This window comes from Epinephelus lanceolatus, chromosome 13 (assembly GCF_041903045.1).
Source record: "Epinephelus lanceolatus isolate andai-2023 chromosome 13, ASM4190304v1, whole genome shotgun sequence".
Taxonomy (NCBI): Eukaryota; Metazoa; Chordata; class Actinopteri; order Perciformes; family Serranidae; genus Epinephelus; species Epinephelus lanceolatus.
The window spans coordinates 29,173,587-29,198,560 of NC_135746.1; the positions used below are offsets into that span (position 1 = coordinate 29,173,587).

Genomic DNA, 24,974 nt, shown 5'->3' on the forward strand with positions numbered 1-24,974 from the left:
CCAATGATCAATACCAATGAAGAAGAGAGATTAGTGGCTTTTAAAGTCCACTTTCTTACACTGTGACAAAACATCCCACCGGAGTTTAAACACTTGTATTTTTTTTACAAACTAAGGATCATTAATAAACATTAACAATCCTCTTAAGCTACAAAAAGTCATATTGATGCTTCTTAAAATTCACAGTTAGAGCATCGTTAGCTTTTCTTATGTGATGTGAGATATATCATGATTTGAGGGATGTAAATTACATTTTTAAGATTTGATTGGATCACCCAATATTGGAGGCCTCGCTCAGATTTTCCCCTTCACCCACACCTCCCTCACCTGCATTGTTAGGTCAGGAGGAAGATAAGGGTGAAATGAATAAACCTCAACTATATTCTTTCAAAGCTTAAAGAAAGTTTTTGCCAACTGACAGCCAAACACGCACATCTTACTATGATGTTGCTCTGCTATTGCCTCACTACTCATTACACTTCATTTCCATCTTCAGTCTGACATTGCGTCGATTCTAACTAATTTCCGTGGGGTGGGAGATTCAATTTTTCCCTAATCAATTGCTAGAGACCAAGGTATCTGTCTGAATCTAAAGTCATTAAGTCCACACTGATGCTTAGTCATTCCAAGATACTTGTTTTGCCAGGGTTTTAAGAGTGGAGCGTAGCATAGTAAAACAAACCACGATATCTGGCGATATTGAGGGGACATGTCAACTTAGAACCACCTCAATAGCAGCGTCCATCTTCTCTATAGCGCTCACCATTGAGGCTATTACTCCTTGACAACAGCACAAGAGTTGTTGCTTTTCAAAGTCAAGAAATAATCCTTAAATGGCTGAATTTCAAGGAGGCTTCATCATCGAATCCCACCGGAGGACTGTTCCAATGTCTAGGATCCTTCAAATTCTACTGAGTCCTTCCCTCAGAGAATTTTCAAGAATGCATGTGTGTATCCCCAGCAGGCATGAAGTACCCACAATTCCGAAATTGAAGGTGGAGCCCCTTCAGTGACGCACTCCTGGGCGCTCACTAGCCCGTTCCAATGTGTGTTCACCAAATGCTAGGAAGGAGCATTGCCTAGCCTCTGTAGGATCCAACTTGGAAAGATCCATCCTACTCAGGAATAATCCTTAACTTTGAGAAGCACCAACTGGCATTAGTTTGATCTGTGACGCTGATTGACTAATTGAGTCTGCCCAGGGCCCTTATGTTAACTGAGCAAACATTGTTCATGTCACGATCCAGATGAATCAATCAACTCGAACTTGGTAGTGTGGGCAAATCAAAGATCTGGACTCAGGCAAGCTCTCCTAGCCACTACATATTACAAGCTAATGGACAAACATTGTTTCATGTTTGACTTCCAGTTGCCTCTGTGTCAGCTCTGCTAAATTTAGGATAAATTTAGGCTTTTCAGTCTAATTTGCAAGTCTTGATAGTGCTTCTTGTGGTTGGCTTTGGACGGTGGTGGTGTTTGGCTGCAAGTTACTCATCAGGATGAGAAAATCAACTCTCCAGTCTGCAAACTTTCCTTCTGCTGACTTCCAATGTATCAAAAAATTGTTCTCTAGTTGGAGCCGTGCCTCATTTTCAAACTGTATAGTTTGCCTAAAATGAACAATGCAAGCAATACAGTACACGATGACCAGCACTAAAATCAACCTGCATAGTTGTCCCTCCATTGTGATTAGAAAGTGTCACATTTATCCTGCAAGTGTACTCCTCCTCAATTTTTTGTTTACTTCCTGGATTTTTCCCGCATGGAAATTCTGACCAATCAAGAGCAGCTTTCTCAAGCGAGGCATTTGATCTGGTCCGCTTGTAAATGCTGCCGTGAGAACCAAAATATGCTGCAAACTGCCAAAATGTATACCTCAACAAGAAACAAGTGCCTATGAAGTCAGAGAAAGACAGGCAGGCAGGTTAGGCAACAGCAAAAATATACTCTACTGATGGTTCTTAACAAGAAGGATGGACCATTAAAGCAGAGTAAAAATAGATGATTGGGCGAGGAGATGAGACTGAGGGATAGGAGTGTATTAACTGTACTGAGGAGCTGATTACATGGGATTTGGGAGCAGGTGTACAGGTGGATGTGGGAGTGAGGAGTAGCTGAGTGGGAGGAGACACTGGGGACTACAGCAGGACAGGAAGAGTTAGTGACTGGCACACTGACAATAGGGAAAGGGGAGAGGCTTGCCGTTATACTTTTAGCATATATATCAGTTTTAGCAGATACACAACTAAATATAGTGTGAGCAACATTATTATCCATCCAAACACAGAGATCTTGCTTTAATGAACTTTACCACTTTTGTTTGAAGTGTTACCATAAAAACAGAATAGTTGGCCCTTCAAACACTAAAAGAAACAGAGACTGCTGTCCGCCAACTCAGAGCGAGGTTCATTTGAATATTCATTGCTCTCTTCGTTCCATGAATCACTTCCCAAAGGCATTGCATATTGGCAGATTAAAATGCCACAGATGTTGCCGTCAACCTTCTATGAATATCATTTTAGATGTTCCTTGTTGATGGGTTCTAGTTATAATTTGCAAAATGGCATCTTATTATTTTCACTGACAAAGCAAAATGGGTTCCACTCAGTGTGAACAGCAGCTTTGTGTCTGCAGTGGTGTTCTTTTAGGGCTTTGTGTAATAATGAAAATGAAATCTCAACTCAAATATTCTGATACTGCTGACATGAATAGCAACTGTGTTTTCTTCTTGATATTCAACATGTTATATAATTAGATTATTATATAGATATATAGATTATTATATAATTAGATTATATATTAGTAAGTATCTCTGTCCCCTGTAAGTCTGGAGAGGATCATGTGTTTGGTTGTGTGTGAGTATGTGCATCTCTCTGTCTGCAGCTAATTTTGCAAACTACTGGACCAATCAGCCTAATATCTTGTGCACTCATTTATGACTGTACGCTCAATGACAGCTTGTGGTTACTGAGATTCACATTGTTGAAGAACCTGTTTTATTAACTGTTTTATATTGTCATTGACTGCTGACTCCACAGCACCCTTGCCCGTAGTGACCACAAGTATTCCAAAATCGGCTCGACTAAAAAAGACAAGTCCTACCCAGTTTGTTCTAGGCCACATTTTGGCCTGTTGTGGCTCAAAAACTGACATCCATAGAAAAGTTCATCTCAATTTGAACCACAGCATCTGCAGATTAATTTCATACCCATGTATGATCCACTAAAATTAGGCCCAATACGAGATGAATAAACCACCTATTTTTTTTTTTTTTTTTTTTGTTATCTTGTTTTTATCTACCATCTTGACTGTAAGGGAGCTGGAAGGGACAGTTCCACCAGGCGCAGCTCACCATCCGGCTGCGACCCAATTTTGTTCTGTGCTTTGCTGAGCGTCATAGCATTTTGCCTGCCTGAATTTATAGACTTGCAGATTTTGCTGATTTGGTCATTTTTCCTTGATATTTGTGCTTCTACTAGAAGTAGTCTGTGTAGTTAAATTATTTATTTTTTTTGTTTAATCTGGTTTATTGTGCACCAAGGCTTCATCAAAAAAATAGACAAGGCATGTACCAGTAACACAAATTCACCCTAAAATGTTCACTTTTATGGTCAAGTGTAATGTTGATCTCACATTCTCTGCCCACAAACCAGATGACAACCAACTTCTGTTGATTGATGAGCTCACTGTGATAAGACACTTGACACAACAAACGTCTGTTGAGTTGTTGGTCGAGTTAAACAGAAGCAGGAGTTGTGAATGTGTTTCCCAAAAGTTAAACCATATTTCCTATAAACACAAACACTAATAACTGTTTCTGTGGCTCCTCACACATCAACAGCAGCTCTTCCTGCCAAAATAAACTTTCGACTGCCAGCAGTGTAATGTTAGTAGGTCTGTGCTCTGTGTGTGTGTGTGTGTGTGTGTGTGTGTGTGTGTGTGTGTGTGTGTGTGTGTGCATGGTTTGTGGCAGCCCTCCAGTCAACAGAGCTAATGCCTGATGCTAATGCTGTGTATATAAGTACTTGTTAGTTTTCTTTGCTAATATTTTAATATGTTGTTTTGGTTAAGTTGTTTGTTAAATTCTTGTAATGAAGCCAACGCTGTGGTAAACAACAGCTGGAAACTAACTTAACACAATTTCATTAATTAATCCCCTAACAAAAAAAAAAAAAAAAAAGCGATTAACAAAATGGTGAAAACACTTGTTTTTGTTTTACTGAAGAATTAGTTCACACTCTAAATTCCTTCACAAGTAGAATTATTAAATGGGACCTATATGCTTTAACTTATTTTCTGTCATATATGTAATGTTACAATGTCAAATGTATATGATAAATGTGGCCAAAGTTTCAAATAATGAGGTAAACATGAGTAAAAGTAATCCCTGTGAATAAAAACCTCAGACTTCAGACCGTTCTGAATGTCTACAAGCTGTCAGCTCATGATGGATCTCTATATATGGTCATCTGCTCCAGGCGCACTACTGCAAGTGTTTACATTATGTAGCCTACACTGCTACATGTAGCTACATGCTAACGCCAGGGAAACATATAATTTTGGTTTTTAATTTCTGCTGATTTTGGACAATATTCCTGGTGAAACATGTGAGGTTGTGTTTCAAAGCTTTTATTGGTGATTCTTCACTGAAGAAAGTGCTGCTGTACTCTGTTACAGTCATCCCCCTGCTGCAAATACACTGCTACATGTAGCTACATGCTAACATCAGGGAAACATAGAATCTTGTTTTTCATTTCTGCTGATTTTGGACAATATTCCTGGAGAAACATGTGAGGTTGTGTTTCAAAGCTTTTATTGGTGATTCTTCACTGAAGAAAGTGCTGCTGTACTCGGTTACAGTCATTCCCCTGCTGCAAGTACACTGCTACATGTAGCTACATGCTAATATCAGAGAAACATTTAATCTTGGTTGCTGGTGTTGTTAATTTTTCCACAATTTTGGATCATATTACTGCTGGAATGTGTTGCTATGCTCGATTGCAGTTATTCAGACTGGGCTTCTCTGGCAGGGGAGCTTAAAGAGAGACAGAGGGTTTTTCATCATTAAAGCATTTCCTAATCAAAACCCAAAATACAAGTATGAACCTGAAAGAAACAGCATAATAAGTCCTCTTTAATGGACATTTGTAGAGTAAAAGCTTCTGTCTAGACTCCTCTGTCTTTAAGGAAACTTTTAGTACATATTGGTGATTGACACCTGTCCATAATACACATAATTATTATGTTTGTTTCAACAATAAAGTCCCTTTTAGTTCTACTGCGAGAACAACTTTGGTCACAAAATTCCCAAAGAACCTGTTGGGAATTCAGTCATTTGTTTTCTCACTCTGTACCTTAACGAACTTGTAACCCAATCCCAAAGTAAATGTGTTTAATCGTCAGTATATTAAAAAATTATCATAAAACCCACTTTGTCTCTAAAGGTTAAATGTGTCATGATTTTTAGCCACTGTCTCTGTCTGTTCAATTATATTTTAGAAAATAAGGTGACAGTTTCACCAGAAATGTCTTATTTTTTTACTGCTCAGTGTAGCTGAGGGAATTATATTGAACTAAATGTCAGTATTATAAAAGTAAAGTTTCAAGGCTGTTCTGAACAGACATCCTCTGGAATTGTCCTCAAACCTTTTTAGGCTTTTTTATTTTTTTCGGAGACACAACATGAGAGGCGACCTTCCCTCTATTTTTCTCAAAAACCGAACTGTCGAAAAAGAGACAATAGTCGGTATTTCAATGCAGTTTGACAGTGAGGTGACTTTACCTTTTTATATTCTTAAAAACTCTACAGCAGAATGACTTTCAATTGATTTTCGTCACAGTCGAGGTCGTTCTGCTCAGGGATCCATTGTAACTGTCAGCAAACCTTTTATGGAAACGTCTTTATGAGAGAAGAGTCTGCCTTTCAATACATTTGACATAGGGAGTGATCTTATCTCTACCTTTCTCAAACTGTGCCGTAGAAAGTCCGATTTTTCTTCTGTTTTCGGCTGATGTTTCTGTGCAGTTCAAGTCAGTGCATGATGATTGGTCAGTTTGTCCTTTAGTCCATATGGAGGATTTAAAATGATGCTTAAATACCTCTCTATCTCTCCTTGCCTCACTTTTCCATTTTCATTTTTATATCTCTCTTACTTCTGTCATGTCCTCCTGTGTCGTAAACTTTTAATCCACAAATTCTCATCTCTCTCTCCCTCCCTTCCCTCCTTTTATCTACCCTAATTTCCTCCCACCCCTCACCCTCTCTTCCCTTTGGCCCTCCCACTCTCTGTTCTCCTCTTTCTCCCTATTTTGCTGCACCCCTCTTTGTTCCTTTCTGCTATCCTCTCTCACCCTCCCCTGTTCCCTCACCTCCCCTGACACAACCCCTTCTTCCTCCCGCTCTCATCTCTCCATCAGGAGTTGGAGGAGCGTCTCCGCCATCATCACCATGCAGAGCTGCAGTCTCTCAGAGAGGCTCATCGCCAGAGCATCGAGACGCTCAAACAGCAGTCAGAACAAGAGCTGCAAACACTCCGCTTTGAACTGGAAGACGAGGGCAAAGCCATGCTGGGTAGGGTCTTTGTGTGTGTGTGTGTGTGTGGGTGTGTGTGTTTGTGTGTGTGTGTGTGTGTGTGTGTGTGCGTGTGTGTGTGTGTGTGTGTGTGTGTGTGTGTGTGTGTGTGTGTGTGTGTGTGTGTGTGTGCGTGTGTTGCTTGCATTTAAAAGATTCACCCATCCCTGACCTTTGGCACATTTTATTTTCCAACAAAGTTACTTAAGAATGCACAGACTGGGGATTTTTTTTGGTCACAGTGTGGCCTGATGTTACAGTGAAATCTGAGGTCGTACTGAAAGAAAATACTGAAACATTGAACCTCTGTCCTTTAATTTTGTAAATAGGGATATAACACTGACACTTTTAGATTTACAACATACTTTATTTTGCCCCAGTGCAGTTGGAATTCAAAAAACTAAAACATTTGTGGCAGCATACTACCCCGACATGATCACGTAACGGGCTAAAAGCAGAGGTGGAAGAAGTACTCAGATCTTTTTCATTTTTTCCAAGATGTGAGATACCATTGTGACATGTAACTGAGGTAAATAACGAACAGCGCACTAAGCAAAATTAATGAAGAAAGCGCAAATAAAGGAAAACCAACACAAACCCTCAACAAGGTAGCACATGTTATATCAGAAATAATACAATATGACTAAATACAAACATTTATATATTATCTAAACCACTGCACCTCAAAGTCCATACAATTCAATTCATGTATACTTCTAAGTTCACAGCAAACAAAAGTGCTCCCCCATTTGGTTGTTGACTCTTGTCAATATCTATTAATCCAATAACAATCTATTGGCTGTTTAAGTGTCTACTGTTACTATGCTTTGCATTTAGCTGAGGTGCATCATGGTTTGAATCTTATGTTCTATGTAGCTCTCCCATTTTGCCCACAATGTGCGTCTCATTCTAAGATTTCCTCTGATTTTATATGCTTGTTCCACCAGGCTCCTCCATTTCTCTACACTCGGGTTTAGTTTCTGGAGCCAGTTTTTTTGTTAAAAGTTTAACAGCAGTTATCCTCAGTATTCCAATAAGGATTTTATCTTCAAATCCAACCATCTCCTTTTGCATTTTTCCTAACAGAATGAACTTTTGACTAATTTCTAGGTAATTTTTTGAAACATATTTAATTTCTATACAACTATATGCCCAGTAAGTTTTTAAAAGCGGACAAGACCAAAAGATGTGACTATAATCAGCATGGTTTTCTCTGCATTCTCCAACAATTTGGTGTCAATTGCCCCTTTTACACTGCCAGATTTCCCGTGAATGTTGGGCCGTTTTGCCGGCAAGCTGCGAGCATTTAGAGACACAGACCCGGATTGTCGAGTTGATCTGAGGTGCCCAATTTTCCGCCTCGTAGGGTAAACATATTGGCAGAACCCTTTTAGTTTAAAAAGAACGAGGTGCCCTTCCGCCACGGGAGGGGCTGTTGAAGACTTGTGGGAGGAGCTGTTGATGATGTCGCAAGCCACTGGCGGTGGATAAACAGGAAACAGCTGATAGCAGGAATTAGCGAGCAGCTAGTAGCAAGAGGGAAACACAAACCTGACAGACACTGTAAAGATGAGCAACGAGGGAGACAAGGAATTGCGCGCCCTCCTTGTCCTCGCAAACGAAGAGGCCATTAACCGTCAGATGACGGGGACGGTGAAGAACAGGCAAGAGTATTGCCGAAGGACTGACCAGCTGCGGCTTCCCTCCCACGTCACTGTTTACGTCACACGCTGAGCTACACGTTTTGTTACTTGCTCACGCCCCCCCCATTGCCCCGAAAAAGGTGCATTCTGTATAAACAAAAGTAGGTAGGTGGCATTTTGCTGCACTCCCCGATTTTGTTTTTATACTGCCAATGCTGAAAAAAGACTGATTGGGCTTTCTTGCAAATTTGCACAATTCCTGTTTAAAAAGGGCTACTAAGTGTTGGAGTTTGGCTTGTTGAAAAGGTGTTACAAAATATCTCATCTGGAATTTACGTGCATATTCTCGCCAGACCTGAGATGCTTAGTTTTAAGTCTAGTTCTTCTTGCCATCTTATTTTTTCTCTCAGTTCTTCTGGTTTTTTGTCACCTTGCAGGATAGAAGTACTCAGATCATTTACTTTAGGAAAAAGAATAATACCACAGTGTAGAAATACAATTTATTTTTCATTTTAAATTTGACAACAAAAGTACAGAAAGCATCAATAAAGTACTCATGATGCAGAATGGCCCATCTCAGAATAATATGTATTTCAGTCAGGAGAGACTCTTTTGGTATAGAAAAATAATATTTATTAACGTGTGCACATAAGAATGAAAAACTGTGGAAAGTCTTTGGTGATTAGACCCCGTAGAGATGGTATGATTTAAGGAGGGTGATGAATCCATAGTTGCATTGGTGCACAGTTTTTTGTGTGCACGCAAGTCCTTCCTCTCTATAATAATAGATATATTGATATTCTATCATTTGTCTGGCTTCTGAAACAAACTGTTGCCGCTTTGTTTCTGAAGTTAGTGTAGAAATAAAAGAAAATACTAAAAGATGCAGTGTGTATTTTTACATATATATACAATAATGTGATGCACAGACAACAGTTAAAACATGAGAGCATGAGCAGAGAGTCTGAGATACACCAACACAACTGGAAAGTGCAGAAAAATCTTATCAGCTTTTTAGCAGGAACCAGTACTGTGCGGTGATAAATGGTCTTCCATTAACCTTCATGTCATGGTCCTGACACTGGAGAGCTGCCTCCATCTATCTCTCACTTCCCACATCCTGACATCCTTTTAATACATTTTTTCTCTTTATCTCGCTCCTTCTCTTACTTTCCTTCATCTTCTCCCCTTGTATGTGTGAATGTGTGTGTGTATACATGTGTGTGCTCAGATGGGAGTGTATGTAATATTATGTTTTTTATTCTGTAGTTTCATAATTTCAAAAACTGCAGTGGCCAGCTTTCACTGCTGTATTTCTTTATTCTTACACTATAAATTTGTTTTACATTCAAGTAGAGAGCTAATATCAGTGTGTGTTCCCTCTCTATACGAAACCATTAGACTGTTTGCAATGAAACTTGTTCATTGGAGTGAGGATTAAAAGCCACTTGGGCACAGGCAGCCGAAGCACTCTGCTTTATTTGCAAAGTAAAAAAATACTTTATTTATTTATTTTGTAATAAAAAGGCCTTTGCATCTAATGAGCAAATTTTTGCGAGCAGACCAAAGGTTGGAGAAACTTTTTCAACAAGCCTGAAAATCACTGAGTCCGAAATATGCAGACAAGTTTATTTGTTGTGTACAAATTAAATATGGCCTCTAATGTCCTTTTTTTCCCACCAGCCTCTCTGCGATCAGAGTTGAACCACATCCATGCATCAGCCATCGAACACCTGAGACAAACCCACCAACAAGAGTCAGCTGCTGCCAAGGTGGAGCTGGAGAAAACACTGGAGAACAACCGGATACAGGTAGGGACAAGAAAATCCACAGTTGCACATGTAAGACATGTCTGAAGAGCTGATTATAAAACTCTGCAGACTCACCGCCATCCAGCAGCACTGCTACGTGCACGCGCGTCACGCACTGTGCATATGGCATCCAGTGCTGGAGGGGGCACAGAAACAGCTAATGATCATCAATCATAATCATAATGATGAACCATTTAAATTTAAGATGAAGCACAACTACAGTAGGCTCCATTAGATCATTATAGGCAATATGATATACATAATTGCTCGAAATATTGAAATGAATTATGCGTCAGGGTCATTAAGTAAGAAAAAAAAAGATTATCAGATCATTTTGGCTTTCTTTGTGCTCACGCCATTCAGCTCTCTCTCCTTCTTCCTTGCTGAGCAACCCTTCACTTCACTGTTGTTATTATTATTAATAATAAGATATTTTATAATAATTTTATATAAGATATTTTTAGGGGCATTTTTAGCCTTTATTTGATAGAACAGACAAGTGTGAAGGGGAGAGAGAGAGAGGGAGTGACATGCAGCGAAGGGCCACAGGCTGGAGTCGAACCCGGGCCGCTGCGGCAACAGCCTTGTACATGGGGTGCATGCTCTATCCACTAAGCCACCGACGCCCCATTAATAATAATATTTTAAGTAAGAAATCTCAGTGTCATTTTACAACCTCTACTGAGCCAATAAGTTGCTTAGAAGCTTGTTCATGCTTTTGTTTCCAGTCTTGACTGTTGTAATGCCCGATGCACTGGTCTTCCTAAAACTGCCATTTCAAAACTACAGACCATTCAGAATGCTGCTGCCAGAGTTTTAACAAAACCCCTGCTTCATGTAACCTACACTGGCTCCCAGTATATTTTAGAATTGAATTTAAAACCCTTCTGTTGGTTTTTAAGGCTCTTACTGGCATCACCCCTCCTATATAATAGATTCTATATCACCTTATGTCCCTCCAAGAACCCTGAGATCCTTCACAGCTGCTCTGTTATCTGTTCCTAATGTCACTACAAAAACCTTTGGTGATGCTTCTTTTCTTCTCTTCTCACTGAAAATGTGATGGGGCAAATTAAATTAAATATTAACTTAATACTACGACTACTACTACTACAGCTAATAGTCATCATCATAACTATCATTATTATCATCATCATCATCATCATAATTGATTAGCCCACAATAAATAACTTCCAAAATGGCCAGCGGCAGGCGCCCTGCCACCATCTTTGTTGTTGTTGACACAAACTGTCACTAGAGCAGTGCGTGGAAACAGAGCGACTGTAATGAATGACTCTCCAGTCAAATATGATTTTATGTGATTAGAATAAATCCACAGCCTCCAAACAGACAGGACCTCTCTTTCACACTATCACTATCTCTACTCACACATTCACCCACAGTCTGCCAGGAAGCTATTCTAGTGATAAACAGGAAGAGAAATCTCTATAGTACACGTCTCATGCAGGATTTACTGATAAGAAATGTAGAGAGCTGTTTGTAATGCCAATATGTTTGGAATGAAGCTGCTGCGGTTCGATCCCCAGCCCCTCCAGTCAAAGTATCCGTGGGCAAGATACTGAACCCGATTGCTGTTTCATTTGTGTGTGAGAGCCTGTGAATGGTTACTGAGTAGCAGGTAGCACCTTGTATCGTAGCACCAATGTGTAAATGTGTGTATGTGAATGAGACGTACTCAGTGTTAAAACACTGAGTGGCTATTGCTAAAAAAAATACTGACCACAAATTAAGCATAGCGACTGATGGAGCAGCTGATTGATGGAAGGGAGTCAGCTGATAGATCACATGATTCCATTCTATGCAAGCAATTGGGGAGTCTCATTCAGGGCGTTCTATTTGAACTGCTCTGGTCTGCCTGCTGTTGCTGCTTCCTCTGCAAGCCGCTTTGCAACCTGCCTCCACCCCAGCTCCTCCTTTTCATGCTGTGTCTGACTTATCCATGTCATTTCTCTTTTTGATGCTGCTCTCCCTGCCTTAGGCTTTCCTGGTTTGCACATGGAAGGGCAGAGAGGTGTGCTCTCTCTGCAGTATGGCTTTAACACAGGCATGTGGAAGGGCAGGGAAGTTTGCTCTTTCTGCCTTAGGCTTTCGATGTAGGTGCGTGGCAGAGGCTTTCTGAGTAGGCCTAGGAAAGGCAGAGAGGCCCCAGGACAGAGCCATACCACCAAATATAGTACTGCAAATGGAAATAAAGTTTTCTTTGACTAAAGTGTTCCTGACTGACGCAGCATCAAAAACAAGGTCTATTTCTGTGAAAAGTTTCAAGTTAAAATTGTAACTTTTAAGTTTTATAGTTAGCCAGAGATGGTGCTGACGCAGTTAGTCGAATAATGATTAGTTCATCAACATAAAATTAATCATCAACAATTGTTATCATCATTTTGTTTTGTTTGTTTTGAATGTTCAAAATGAATATCAATCAGTCAATCAATAGAATTATAGAATCTTGCACTTCTGGAAACTGCAATAAAGTTTTTACTATTTTCTGACATTTTTACAACAAAACAATTAACACATCAATAAAAAATAAATCAAGAGATGAAACTGATAATAAAAATAGTTGCTGTTTAAATTTCACAGTTTCTTTTTGTTTGTTTGTAATGTTTACCTGTGCCAGCTGTTAAACAGAAATTAGATAGCCAGCATGCCTCACATACCACCTGCCGCAGGCTCAAACACGCACACACACACACACACACACACACACACACACACACACCACACGGCAGGCCACCCTCTTACCATCTCCTGTAAATCTTACTAATTACCCCAAACACCACGAGTTCCTCTCTCATCACCTTGTGATACAGATGTTCTAGCAGAGAAGCACAGCTGGCCGTCTTCAATACCCCCCACAATCCGCCATCAGTACCTCTCATCTTTAGTTGCCAAGGCAATAAGGAGTCAATAAAGGCTAATAGTCGAGTGTTACAGTCTGAACTGCCTGTCAGTCATATGGCTGCAGCAGATGCAGTGGGAACAGTTTGTATTTCAGTCGCTCCTGCAGCGCATAAGCAGCTTTTAGACTCCCAGATAGATTCACAGTGTTTATTTAGGTAAAACATTTGACTGTTTTAGCTTTGTTACAAATACTGGAAAGGAAACCTGTGATGGAGGTGGTTATTTTTACATAATATGAGTTCCATTACCAACATGATTATCTGAGTAATGATCTTTTAAAGATCAGAAAATGTTCTTATTTCAGTTACCTCTGTTTGTATTGGAATAACACAAGAAAAGCTGCACACGACAGACTGTTTATATCGTAACCAAATGAGCTTTAAGTTCTACTCCTGGCTTCCGAAAAACATTTACTTTCATGCAAACACATCAGACATCAACCAATTTACCAGTCCAGCTCAAACACTAGTACTCTGAATGCTTTTTCGTCTTTTCTTTATGACTAGTTTTTGGGCATTTTTAACTTCATCTGATTTGGTACAGCAGAGACTCAGACATGAACAGTGAGCACAGAGGGAGAGAGAAGGGATGACATGCAACAAAGGATCTGAATTGGGAACATTGCAGTTACATTATGTTTCTCAGGCAGGAGAGCTCGCTGTTTGGCCAGCCTAATTTTGAAAGTGACTTTACCCTTTCTGTCCTTTTACCATCTGTTATTACCAGTCCTGTTAGTCTCCCTTTGTGCTTTTAAATAGCACAGCAGATTTCACAGCACAAGCTATACCCCACCGAATAATTGTCCTTATTTGTGAAATATAGTGTTAGTAACCAGATGTTGTTGAATGATTTATCAGTGTTAAAGTGCTGCATGTGAAACGACAGACACATTGAGAGTTCATGTTTACATCAATTCCTTGTTTACTATGCCGGAGACCTAATGGCACATTAAGTGAAACTTCCTGAGTCATCGGAGTGGAAGAGCTCAGTGGTAGACAGTCGTCACGCTGTGTTAAATAATGTTTTAATACCTCCAATTATTTAGCAGACGGGGAGGAAGACGCTGATGAAGCTTTGGGCTGTGTGTGTGCGCGTGTGTACCCATTGACATCTGTCTCCCTGGAGATACTTACCTTGTTTGATCTAACTGTGCTGTCTGATCAATTACCACATCATCATCATCTGACATCCAATGTCTATTCTGTTCTATTTCCACTGTATTGGTCTATTTTTGATGTAGTTCTTAGTGTTTTGACAAAGTGTGTCTTTCTCTCTGAACTTCTGAAATTCTTTTTTATATATTTTTTTTAATCAACGTATGTAAAGTATCTTGAAAGTGCTGATGGCAGCATCATTCAGCAGCAGTGTGTGATTATACACTGCTTCATGGCTTTGCAGAATTAAACGAGGCATGACGGGCACGACAACTTCAGCTTCGTCCTCTGGTGTGACATATAACATGTGTCAGCAGCGCTTTCTAAATAGCAACAATGGCATAACGTCAATTACAAGCCTCTGCTTTCTCTGTTATATGACAGCTGATCTGGTCCTCTGCTCAGAGGGTAAAGAGCTGAATCTCATTGTTTTCCCAATTTGCAGACATTTACAACTCCTGTTCTTCTTTGAGTTAGCCACTAACTGCTAACAGCTACTCTTTAAATCACAGTGGGTCCCATATATAACACCTTGTCAAAAAGTCACGCCTGTGCCACCCCTGATCCTATCCCCTTTACACAGACACAGTTTCAGCGCTGTTACTACCTCCTGTGGCAAATTAAGGCGAGACCACTCTGTCCCCCCATTCCGTGATCATACCTTATATACAGCACGGCCAGGTGGCATAACGGCGCAACATTCCTGCCTTGAACAGGCAGTATAAAAGGGCTGTTGTTTTGCTGTTGTGAAAGTGGTCCCCCTTTCATTTCAATTCCTCAAAAATTTTCTGTTTTTGGATTCTCTGTTCACAATGGAGGCAAAAACAAAGTTTTCCTCCCGAATTTAATGTAACATGGGGTGAATAGTTAGAAATGATAATATGGGGTGTGAAGTATTACTTTAAAACCTCTGAAAACATTTTTCTCAAGGGCGAAGGTTTGTTTTCAGAGTAAAATTTTTACAGTGCTTTCTCTGGTATAACAAACAAAATAGAAATCTAAATGTAATGTAAACCTCTGTGTTGTTAATGCACACACCTTTAGTTTTCATGATCGAGATATTTTGTGACAGGTGAAGTTATTTTTGCACCTTTACTGATTTGGTTGATGCTCAATTCTAATGTCTTTTTAGGAGAACATTCACATTGAATGAATGAAAGTATAACTAAAGGATTTGTTCAGCTGAAATTATGCTGTGGAGGTGGCGGCCATTTTAGTCCTGAGTATCATCTGCTGTCTCCCTCTCAGTCCCATCAACCTCCCATTATAAGGTAAAGTGGACTGTAAGTAGCTTGAGAGGCAAAACCCAGGGCAAAAAAGTCCACAGAGTCCCCACCCACTTCACCTTCAACTAGTGAGGAGAGCACAGAGGAGAGATAAAGAGGTGATTCATGTGAAACTGTTCTAACTCTAACTCTAACTCTAACAGTGTAGGACATTGTTGGTCATTTAGACAGCGCAACACAAACTGAGGATAGCATCACAATCTCCACGTCAAACACGCTCACATTCATTGTGTCCCATAAGTTGACTACTTTGGCCCAACCAACTACTGTCACACCAAGTTCTGTTCTCAAATTTAACACTTACTTAAACGTTCTTATCTAAATCCACACTACCACTCTTCACATTGGTATTTATTAGATCCCCAGCACAGCACTCATCTAAAAAGAAAATGCATCCATTTTAAAGCTGGTTCTTCTGTTAGTCCTGTTCTTTCTGTCTTCCAAACAGTGGTGCAGAACACCAGGAGCAAATGCCAGCAAAGGAGCAAAGGAGTTGAGTCGTCATTAAAACAAAATTAAGACTAGTGTATAACTTAACGCCAAATTAATTAGAGCACACAAGGACAAATTGCATCCCATATGACTGGTTGCTGACAAGCAATGTAGCATTTAAAAGGCTATTTACTATTTTAACTTAGTCCGGAACAGTGCTCATTTCTCATACAGTAAGACACACAAGGGCTGCATTACATCATTTCTACCAAACTTCATGGAGAATAATGAGGGCAAAACAGCATCAGCCCTCTGTTTGAATCAAATATGCTCTGGTGTAGCTCAGCTCAATCAGTCAATCAATGAAACATTATTTATACAGCACTTTTCATACAAACAGGATTTCAGAGGGTTCATATGACTAAAGCAAATCTGATAAATAGGTAGAACTAAGACCATTAAGAGCTTTATAAACCAATAAAAAGATCTTAAAATCAATTCTGAAGTACACAGGAAGCCAATGCAGAGACTTCAAAATTGATGTAATGTGTGCTCTCTTTCCGGTCCTCGTCAGCACACGTGCAGCTGAGTTTTGTAGTAACTGTAATTGAGCAATGTTTTTCTTGGGAAGACTGGAAAGTAGAGCATGACAATAATCAATTCTGCAGGTAATAAAAGCATGCATTAGTGTCTCTGTGTTGGCTTGAGAGAGAAACGGCCACAGTCTGGCAATGTTCTCAGGATGATAAAATCCAGTTTTGGTTATACTTCTAATATGTGGTTCAAAACTAAGATTTGAATCGAAGATAACACTGAGGTTTTTCACTTGTTGACAGGGTTTTTCTGCCAGTTCTTGCAGTTTTGCATTGAGTTTCTCTCTCTGAGCTTCAGGACAAATAACTAAGACCTCAATTTTGTCCTGGTTGAGTTGAACAAAGTTTTCTGCCATCCAGGACTTGATATCTAAACTACAGTGAAAAAGAACGGCATCAGTTGGCCCCGAGTCATCAGGAGACACGGTGATGTACAGTTGTGTATCATCAGGAAACTGACGCCTTGCCTCCCGATTAGGCTTTTGCCAATTTCCGGTTTAACCAGTTAGGTCCGGTTTAAGAGCTCCACCCAGTTTAATTCACGTCAACCGGATTAAAAAAATAAATAAATAAAAAGCTTTTCACATTGGCGGCGTGTCAAGGGACTATGTTCAACTTATCTTGCATTGTAACATGCATTATGACATTTTAATAAGGTTTATGTTTGTTTTCTAAATGAAGTGGAGGAGCCTACAAGTGTTTTGTTTAGTTTGTCTCAGAGGCTTCAGAGGGACTCGCTCCGCTCAGCTGTCTGCTGCTGGTGCGAGAGATCAAATTTCATTGGGGGCGGGGAAAAGTGCTGAGGGAGTCAGCAGTCATTTGCCCTAGTAACCTGTTTCCACTGAAGAAGTTCCTGGTACTATTTGGGGGGCTGGAACTACTACAGGAACGTCCTCTCGCTCGGCCCTCTCAACCTCCGTGTCTCCACTGAGAGAGCGGAGTCAGAGGAAGGCTCCTTGGTGTCCTTCTGCATCTTCTTCTTCTTGTGTAACCTTGTGTGTATTGGCGGTTAATACAACATTACTGCCACCTAGTGGATTGGAAGCGCATTACACCTATAATGGGCTTTTATTGGGAAAAATTGCTTGAATGCGACCCCCAGTGGTAAAATTAGGTATATAATTTGATATATCGGTTCGGTTAGGTATTTGGCTTTAAATCAAACCGGTCGGAAAATTTTCAAACCGGCACAAGCCTACTCCCGATGACATTTCCAGGTGGCAGCATGTAAAGATTAAAAAAGTGTAGGACCTAAAATGGAACCTTGGGGGACCCCACAATCCATTTTACAGCTTTTTGACAAATATTCATACATTGTTACATAAAATTATCTTTCAGAAAGATAAGATTTAAACCAGTTAAAAACAGTACCAGAGAGGCCAACCAGATTGTGAAGTCTAGCTTAAAGAATTGAGTGGTCGACTGTATCAAAGGCTGCAGTGAGATCGAGTAGTACTAAGAGAGTTTTTTTAATATCCATATTTGACCTCAGGTCATATATGGATATTAAAAAAAACATCAATAATATTCCATAAAGAACCAGTTTAGTACTTATTAATTATAGTATACCATATATCATACTGGATGGATGAGACGGACGGAATAATGTCTAACCATCATCTTTTTAATACATTTTTCTATTTTCAGAAGTTCAGGAAATCACACCCTAATTCAGCACAGAGACTCAGCCAGCTAATGTCCTCGCCTGATAAATATTTGAATAACTTTATTTATTTTTCAAAGACTTAAAAATGAGAATAGAGAGGGTGGACTGGCAAAAGAACAGAAAAAAGGATGGTGCACATATTCTCCTTTATAGTGCTGTTTGCTTATTTAACAAAGTTGTTTGGAGTGGGGGAGAAAGAGATTAGAAAGAGAGATGGTGACAGTGACAACAGAAAGTGATAACATGGTGACAGACAGTAAAGTTTAGAGCCTCACAGCAACAGTTTTATGTCATTGGTCGTTCACCATAAATGTGAACATTTAAATTTCCCTGAATGTATTGTATTTTCTTTCTTTTGTTCTTGTCTTTTATCCTTTCATCCTTTCCCCTACCTTTCCCGTTTGCATGTTTTTTCTGCCTTTGTGCCTCCTCTCTCCCCAGAATGACGCCAGCAGTTTGACGAGATGAAGAGTGAAATGAGTAAATGAGTCATTAAAGATTAATCTGCCACGTCCCCATTGTGTTTAATTGCGCCGCTAGGTTTATGGGACAGCAAAAAATCAGCCAATGACATTAAATTAAGATGTCGAGAGGGGCTCGGATAGAGACAGATAGTGAGACAGGAGGTTTTGACTATGAGACTATTACACAAGATTATGGCTTTTGGATATATGAACACAGCCCTTGGCACAAATTGTTATAGAGGCAAGTGGAATGAGATTTTTGCAGAGTGGGGAATCATTAGTGGACAATAACTTGACGATCTTTAATCTGATTCTGATGGAGCTAAGTGGTCCTCTACTGGGAGCCCTCGGATCACATCTCTGCCTCTTCAGTCAAGTCTCTAATCATAATGATCAATTTGGCAAACAAGGCCAACTCTGCTTCATGATGAGGATTTTAACACTGAACTTGGCAGCTTTGCGTGTTGATGGCTGTTAGATCCTGATGACAATATAAAGCTGTTTTGAACTTCTGAAGTCCTGTGAAGTGATTTCATTTATGTCAACAAAGTTTTTTCACAGCAGCCTAACATTGTTGAAACAGAGCCGCTAATGTTGTCATAGCGAGAGCAACAAGTTAGCAAAGTGAGATACCCTGCCAGGTTTGTCTCGTTTCCAAAGTATTATCCCATCACAGCATTTTTTACATATGTCATGTGATTGTCTGTTGACTCGTCTTTTCTCCAGAATCCCAAATATTTCCACACTGCTGATTTATTCCAGAGGAAGGAGTGAATATCCTCAGCAGCTTTTTCTTGGTTGTTTGCCATTATCTGTCTGGCGCTGTTTCACGGTGACAGAGATGTGCCTTTGGAATTTAAAAATAATGGTATATCTTAAAGACGATGATATGGATGCATTATTTCACTTTGCAATCAATGACATTGAGTCACTGATCTCCAAATCGGTCCAACAATCCAAAGCGATGGATCCTTGCACCCCTAATTAAAAACAGTTCAGTCCTTAAGGATTTATCAGGAAAAATTAGACCAAACATTGCTAATGAAATGAGTTCAAGGGACTCATTATGTGCGGGATTCTTTAATTCCTTATCAGTAACCAGGAGGCTGGTGAAGGGAGCAGTCAGATTCAGTTGTCATGAGCCCATCTTTCTTTGCACTTTTGGGTTTGATGTTCGGAGTTCGACGTGTGGAGAATCCTAAAGTGTAAAGTTCAATCTGTCTGTGGCCCCAAGCGCTCTCATCCCTGCTGTAGACATAGATCATACGAAAAAAAGAAAAAAAAAAAAAAGAAAAATCACACATTCACAATTTTTAAAACATGCTCTGTACTTTCCTAAAATAGCTGGGTACTGTGGTTTTGATGAAACATTTGCTAAACAGGAGTAAATAGTGTTTTTGTGTGGTACTGTTGTCAATCAGGGATGAATACACATTTGGTTCTTCGATAACCATGTGCATTATGATTTAGAACATGTTGTGCAGTGCAACAGTATGACTCACCGATGTGTTTTAAATAGCTTTTGAACAACAATGGAGCTCTATGACACAGAAGAAGAAGATTAATGTATATGTCAGGCTTATGTTAGACACTTGTCAGAGGGAGCAATTCATTGTTTTTATGGGATTTGTCACCAGTAGGATAAATATAGAATATTGCCTGTGTCTATCCTTAGATTCTATTCTTCCTAATAATTCAGTACTGAAAAACCTTAGATACTTTTTAATCAACCAGGACTGAAACTTTAAGAATCCTAAGAAACTTTGAGTGTACTCTAGAAGTAGTGAGTCAAGTATTTAAGCACCATCCTTTTGGTACTGCATTCACTGTAAAGTCAGGCCATTTGCATATTGTCTACATGTGAGTCTTTGATTAGACCCACGAGTTGTTCACTCCCACACTGTTGAGAAAATCAATCATTCCTTCTCTCACTCTGAACTCACGGCTAATGCGAGCCAGATCTTGTGTCACTGAGGAGCTCCGCAGGGGGCCGTGAGTAATTCGGAGAGTCGGTTGTTGTTTACACGGACGTCACTCAGTCATGTGGAGAACTACGATAACTCATAGTGATTCAGATGAGCACCTGCGTTCGTGGCTGATGTTGATTGAAATTTTGCTTTCATCACATTTGTGAATGAATTTAATCCTTTTTAAAGAACACTTGACATGCACACTGCAACACTGTATAGACCGTTTCAAACTGAACATAAACATTCTAAATGGGTCCCTTTGTATTTCCTGTTTAATGTATGTTAATGCAGAAGCTGACAGGAAGTAAACAGGGACCAAAGTTGTTGCCCTAGCAACAGAATAGCAATGAAACGGTCCATACACATAATAACCAGCACTATTCTTTAACAAAGTAAAGGTCTCATAACACTGTTCTTTTCAAGCCTTTTCTAAAGTGGCCCTTCGGTAATAAAATCAAGAGCAGTATTGTAATTCATACAGGAACCAAACAGTGCAAACAGCAAGAGTGGCCCAGTATACACAGGAGTATTTATGATTACAACTCATCGTTGGCCTGTGAATGATAATGAATACTACCATTCACTGTTAGTTCATTCATTAACACTTTGACAGTATTTAATAACAGCTACTGTGGAACCTTGACTCACTGTAGATTAATCATCTCATCTAATTATGGGCCCGGTTCGTGCTGTCAATAACAAACAGTAGATCCCTGAATGAATACCTTTCAATTACTTTTTTTTTAAGTTTTAGTTCATTTGTTTCATTTCAAAATACAAGTAGAGACTATAGTCAAATTCAGACCAATGTACTGAGCAAAGGGTTATCTCTGGGTCTGAGAAGCAAAGCCAATGTGGAAGTGCCTTAATGTCAGGTTCACACTACACGATATCAGCCCGATTATAGCCCGATGCAGTGTTGTACGGTGTCGGCTCGGATTGTGAACGACAATGAGTACACAGTAATCCATCGTTTCATCTTGTGTAGTGTGTCATAGCAGATGATAACCGAAGCCACATCTGGGATGCCTCACTACGTTCTTACAGAAAGTCTAGCATGTTTGATTTTCTTTTTGTCGTACATGACTGCTCCCATCACAGCCGTCACCTTTACCAATTGAAACACAATCTGCGTGGACAAGTGTGTCAACAACACCCCAGGGTTTTTGATATTTCCTCTAGGGATGTTACCACACAGAGTAAAAAGGGAAAAAATATGGCGTGAAACAGTCTTTATCAACTCAGTGAGTACTGTCATTAGCATCAAGCTAGCAAAGAATGTTATTTCTTTATAATGGAGACGGACATAAAGTAAGAAAATTAAAAAATAGGGGCTTTTACACACCACAACTGCAGAGACTACCAGCTTCATTTGAAACAAACTACATTATAAACGGGCCGTTATTCATTATTCTCTCTGTAGTTTTATATATTTACTTTTTATCCGCTCCTGTTTGCCTTGACAAAGTTAATGCACCGCGCCATCATTTCAAACTCAACACTTCCTGTATCTGTTTTAAATTTAAAGCCCCTTATAACTTCGGTTGAGACAATCCCTTCATTTTCTAAATAGGCTTTTATTATGAAACATTTGCAGGAACTTGTTGTGGATGATTCAGTGACTTGTATGTTTGCGTACGGTGCTTCAAATGTAGCTCCTGCCATCTGGTGACACTTTTTACATTACTACAATAACATTTCAGCTGGCACATGAACAGACACAGTCATTGAAATAATAATAATACTAATAAAAATAAGACAAGAATAACCCGATGACATCACACACGTTGTCAAAGACGACCATGGATGATTGGTTGTGGACCATCATGTAGTGTGTCATGTCTGTCGGCCAAGTCACGGGACGATTTTATGACTCCACAATCTCCTAATCTGACTGTCGAAACACACAAAAATATTTTGTAGCGTGAACCCAGCATAAACTTGCATTCTTTCTAATGGCCAGCAGGGGGTGACTCCACTGGTTGCAAAAAGAAGTTGAATTGTATGGAAGTCTACGAGAAAATTACCCGAATTCTCACTTGATTTATTCCCCCAATAAACATTTTCCCAATGAGTTTATGGTCTCATTTGCTAGTTTCACATGTTCTTCAGCATGATGTTCATTTTGTAAATTATTTGATTTATGTCGACGTAGCTGTATTCAGTAGCCATTGTCTCATGTTTTTTGTTTATTTTCACAGTATTAGTTTTACTTTAAAATGGGAAAGGTTTACAAACTTTTAGTTTTTAAGAATTAAAAATGCCACTGCACTGAAGAACCTGTGAAATATGTTTAGTTTCACACAAAATATAAGCATAACCCTTTTAGTCCACGCTTATTTCTCAAAATTCCTTGAGTCTGTTAAAGTTTTACATAGGTGAAACGCTAGTCAGACCAACAGATGTTGTCTTGCCATCTCAGTTATCACAGGCCAATTATAGACAAAATCCATGCCTACAGCATGAATACATTATATTATAACCGTTTTTATATACTTAGCCATAGTAAGCTTGATGTTACTTTAATATATCAGACATAAAGTACCTCTTAGTTCATGTCTCAACTGATGGTTGCTAAGAGGGAAAATGAGAAAAGTAAATTGCTATGTTTGTTTGTTTGTTTTCACCTTAAGTCAAGTAGTCAAGAGGCAATTAAAAATCATTAGTGGCAAAATAACACTGTGGGAGATCAGCTCCTTAAACCATGAAAATGAACATTGATCTTTTCCTCCATAGGAGCGTGAGCTGTTGGGCCGGATCACCGAGTTGCAGGAGGAGGTCTCCAGGAGGAAGAACCACATCGCTCAGCTGGACCACCAGATCCACACGCTCAATGAAAATATCAGCACTCTGACTAAAGAGCTGGAGCTCAAGGGCAAGGAGGTGCTCAAGATCCGCAGCGAAGCCAATCAGCAGATCAGGTATGAGTCAGCGCTCAGAGCACAGCTGACATACAGAGCGATATAATATTGAAATCACACCCTCGGTTCAAACCTGAGCTCAGAGCCAATGAAAGGATCTGATGATACACAAGATAGTAATACTCTCATTTTGTTTTATATATGTCAGGTTTAAGTTATTGCAGTTGAAAGCACAGATTGATCTGAATATCCCTGCCAGACTGGAGCGTTCATGTGCCTTCATTTATATTACAAAAGCGACTCCTTACTCTTCATATCCTTTAAAAGCCAGGAGCTGCCAAACTGACATCATCCTCTGTATCCATGTCTGATACAAGACAAGACAAGTCCTCCGAGTTTGTCTCTTTTCTGTGTGTCACATTTTGTTGCTGAAATATTCATGGTCACACAGTTGGACTACTAGACCAGTGTGTTCACAATGCAGCTTATCAGAATACGCTGTAACCTGGCAACCAAAGTGCTGAATATTTTTCTCATGAATTCAGAGTGGTGGTCCTTGAGTTTCCCATTTTTCATCTTCTTTGCCTCCATTTTGGCAATAAGCTCTTGATATGGTTGTGTTTGTAAGTTCTGACTCCTCCATTAGTGCTGATCACTTGTCTCAGTGCAGCTACCAGTTAATAGTATGATGTATATTTCTGTTGACAGAGTTTGAGTTTCAAGAACCAGGAGTTAAAGTTTTAACTCTGTTTGAAAAATGCTTCAGCATATTGGGAAATATTGTGCTGAGACATATACCCTACACCTTAGCCTGACATGCATCTCCCCAGAGATGTAACTTTTATCCCCATTAAAGGGTTTTTTGGGGGGAGTTTTTTCCTTTTTCGCTGTGAGGGTCCAAAGACAGAGGGATGTCATATGCTGTAAAGCCCTCTGAGGCAAATTGTGATTTGTAATATTGGGCTTTATAAATAAAACTGAATTGAATTAACTACACATTGTGGCAATGCAGACCTCCTGTTTATTTATGTAAACTTAAAACCATTTCCCTCAGTAGAAACAAAGCTTTTATGTCATTTTATTTCACAGATAAGAAACAAATTGTAAAAGCAATAAAGCCCCCATAAAATACTAGGAAGAAACAGAGGGAGTTTGCTAGCTACTAGGCTGATTTTTGCAACAGGAAATGTCATAGGCTTATGCTAATAGTATTAGCATGTTGTAAATATGGGGGGAAATGTCAAGTACAAGACAACCTTGAGTTACAATGGAGCCAAATTTTATAACATTAGCTTTGTTAAATCTTGCTGTGGTTCCTGGCTTCATATAAGTAGAGAAAAGGTCCAATAGCTGCTAGGCGAATTTATGCTATGTGAAATAGCATGGGCCTATGCTAACAAAGTTAGCATGCTGTATTTGTTGGGAAAACTGTCTTGCAAAAGAAAACTGTTTTGTCTGTTAGCCTTCACTTTGCTGTCTGAAGTTGAAAAATCTGCCTACCAACACCTCCAATGATGTGCTGGAGGCAAATTTTAGAGGTGGCATAATTTTGGTCAATGGAAAGACTAGATTAGACGCAGATTCACCAGGGACGCTGCAAA

At 39.5% G+C, this 24,974-nt stretch overlaps 1 protein-coding gene across 2 annotated transcripts in view; it reads left to right on the plus strand.

Moving 5' to 3' along the window:
• fam184ab (family with sequence similarity 184 member Ab) overlaps window positions 1-24,974 on the plus strand; it is a 230,620-nt gene that overhangs the window by 169,760 nt on the left and 35,886 nt on the right. For both annotated transcript variants that reach the window (XM_033648787.2, XM_033648786.2), the window contains exons 15-17: window positions 6,418-6,571; window positions 9,898-10,025; window positions 23,249-23,433. In XM_033648787.2, the coding sequence (XP_033504678.1) occupies window positions 6,418-6,571; window positions 9,898-10,025; window positions 23,249-23,433 (467 nt within the window). The remainder of the gene's footprint in view (window positions 1-6,417; window positions 6,572-9,897; window positions 10,026-23,248; window positions 23,434-24,974) is intronic.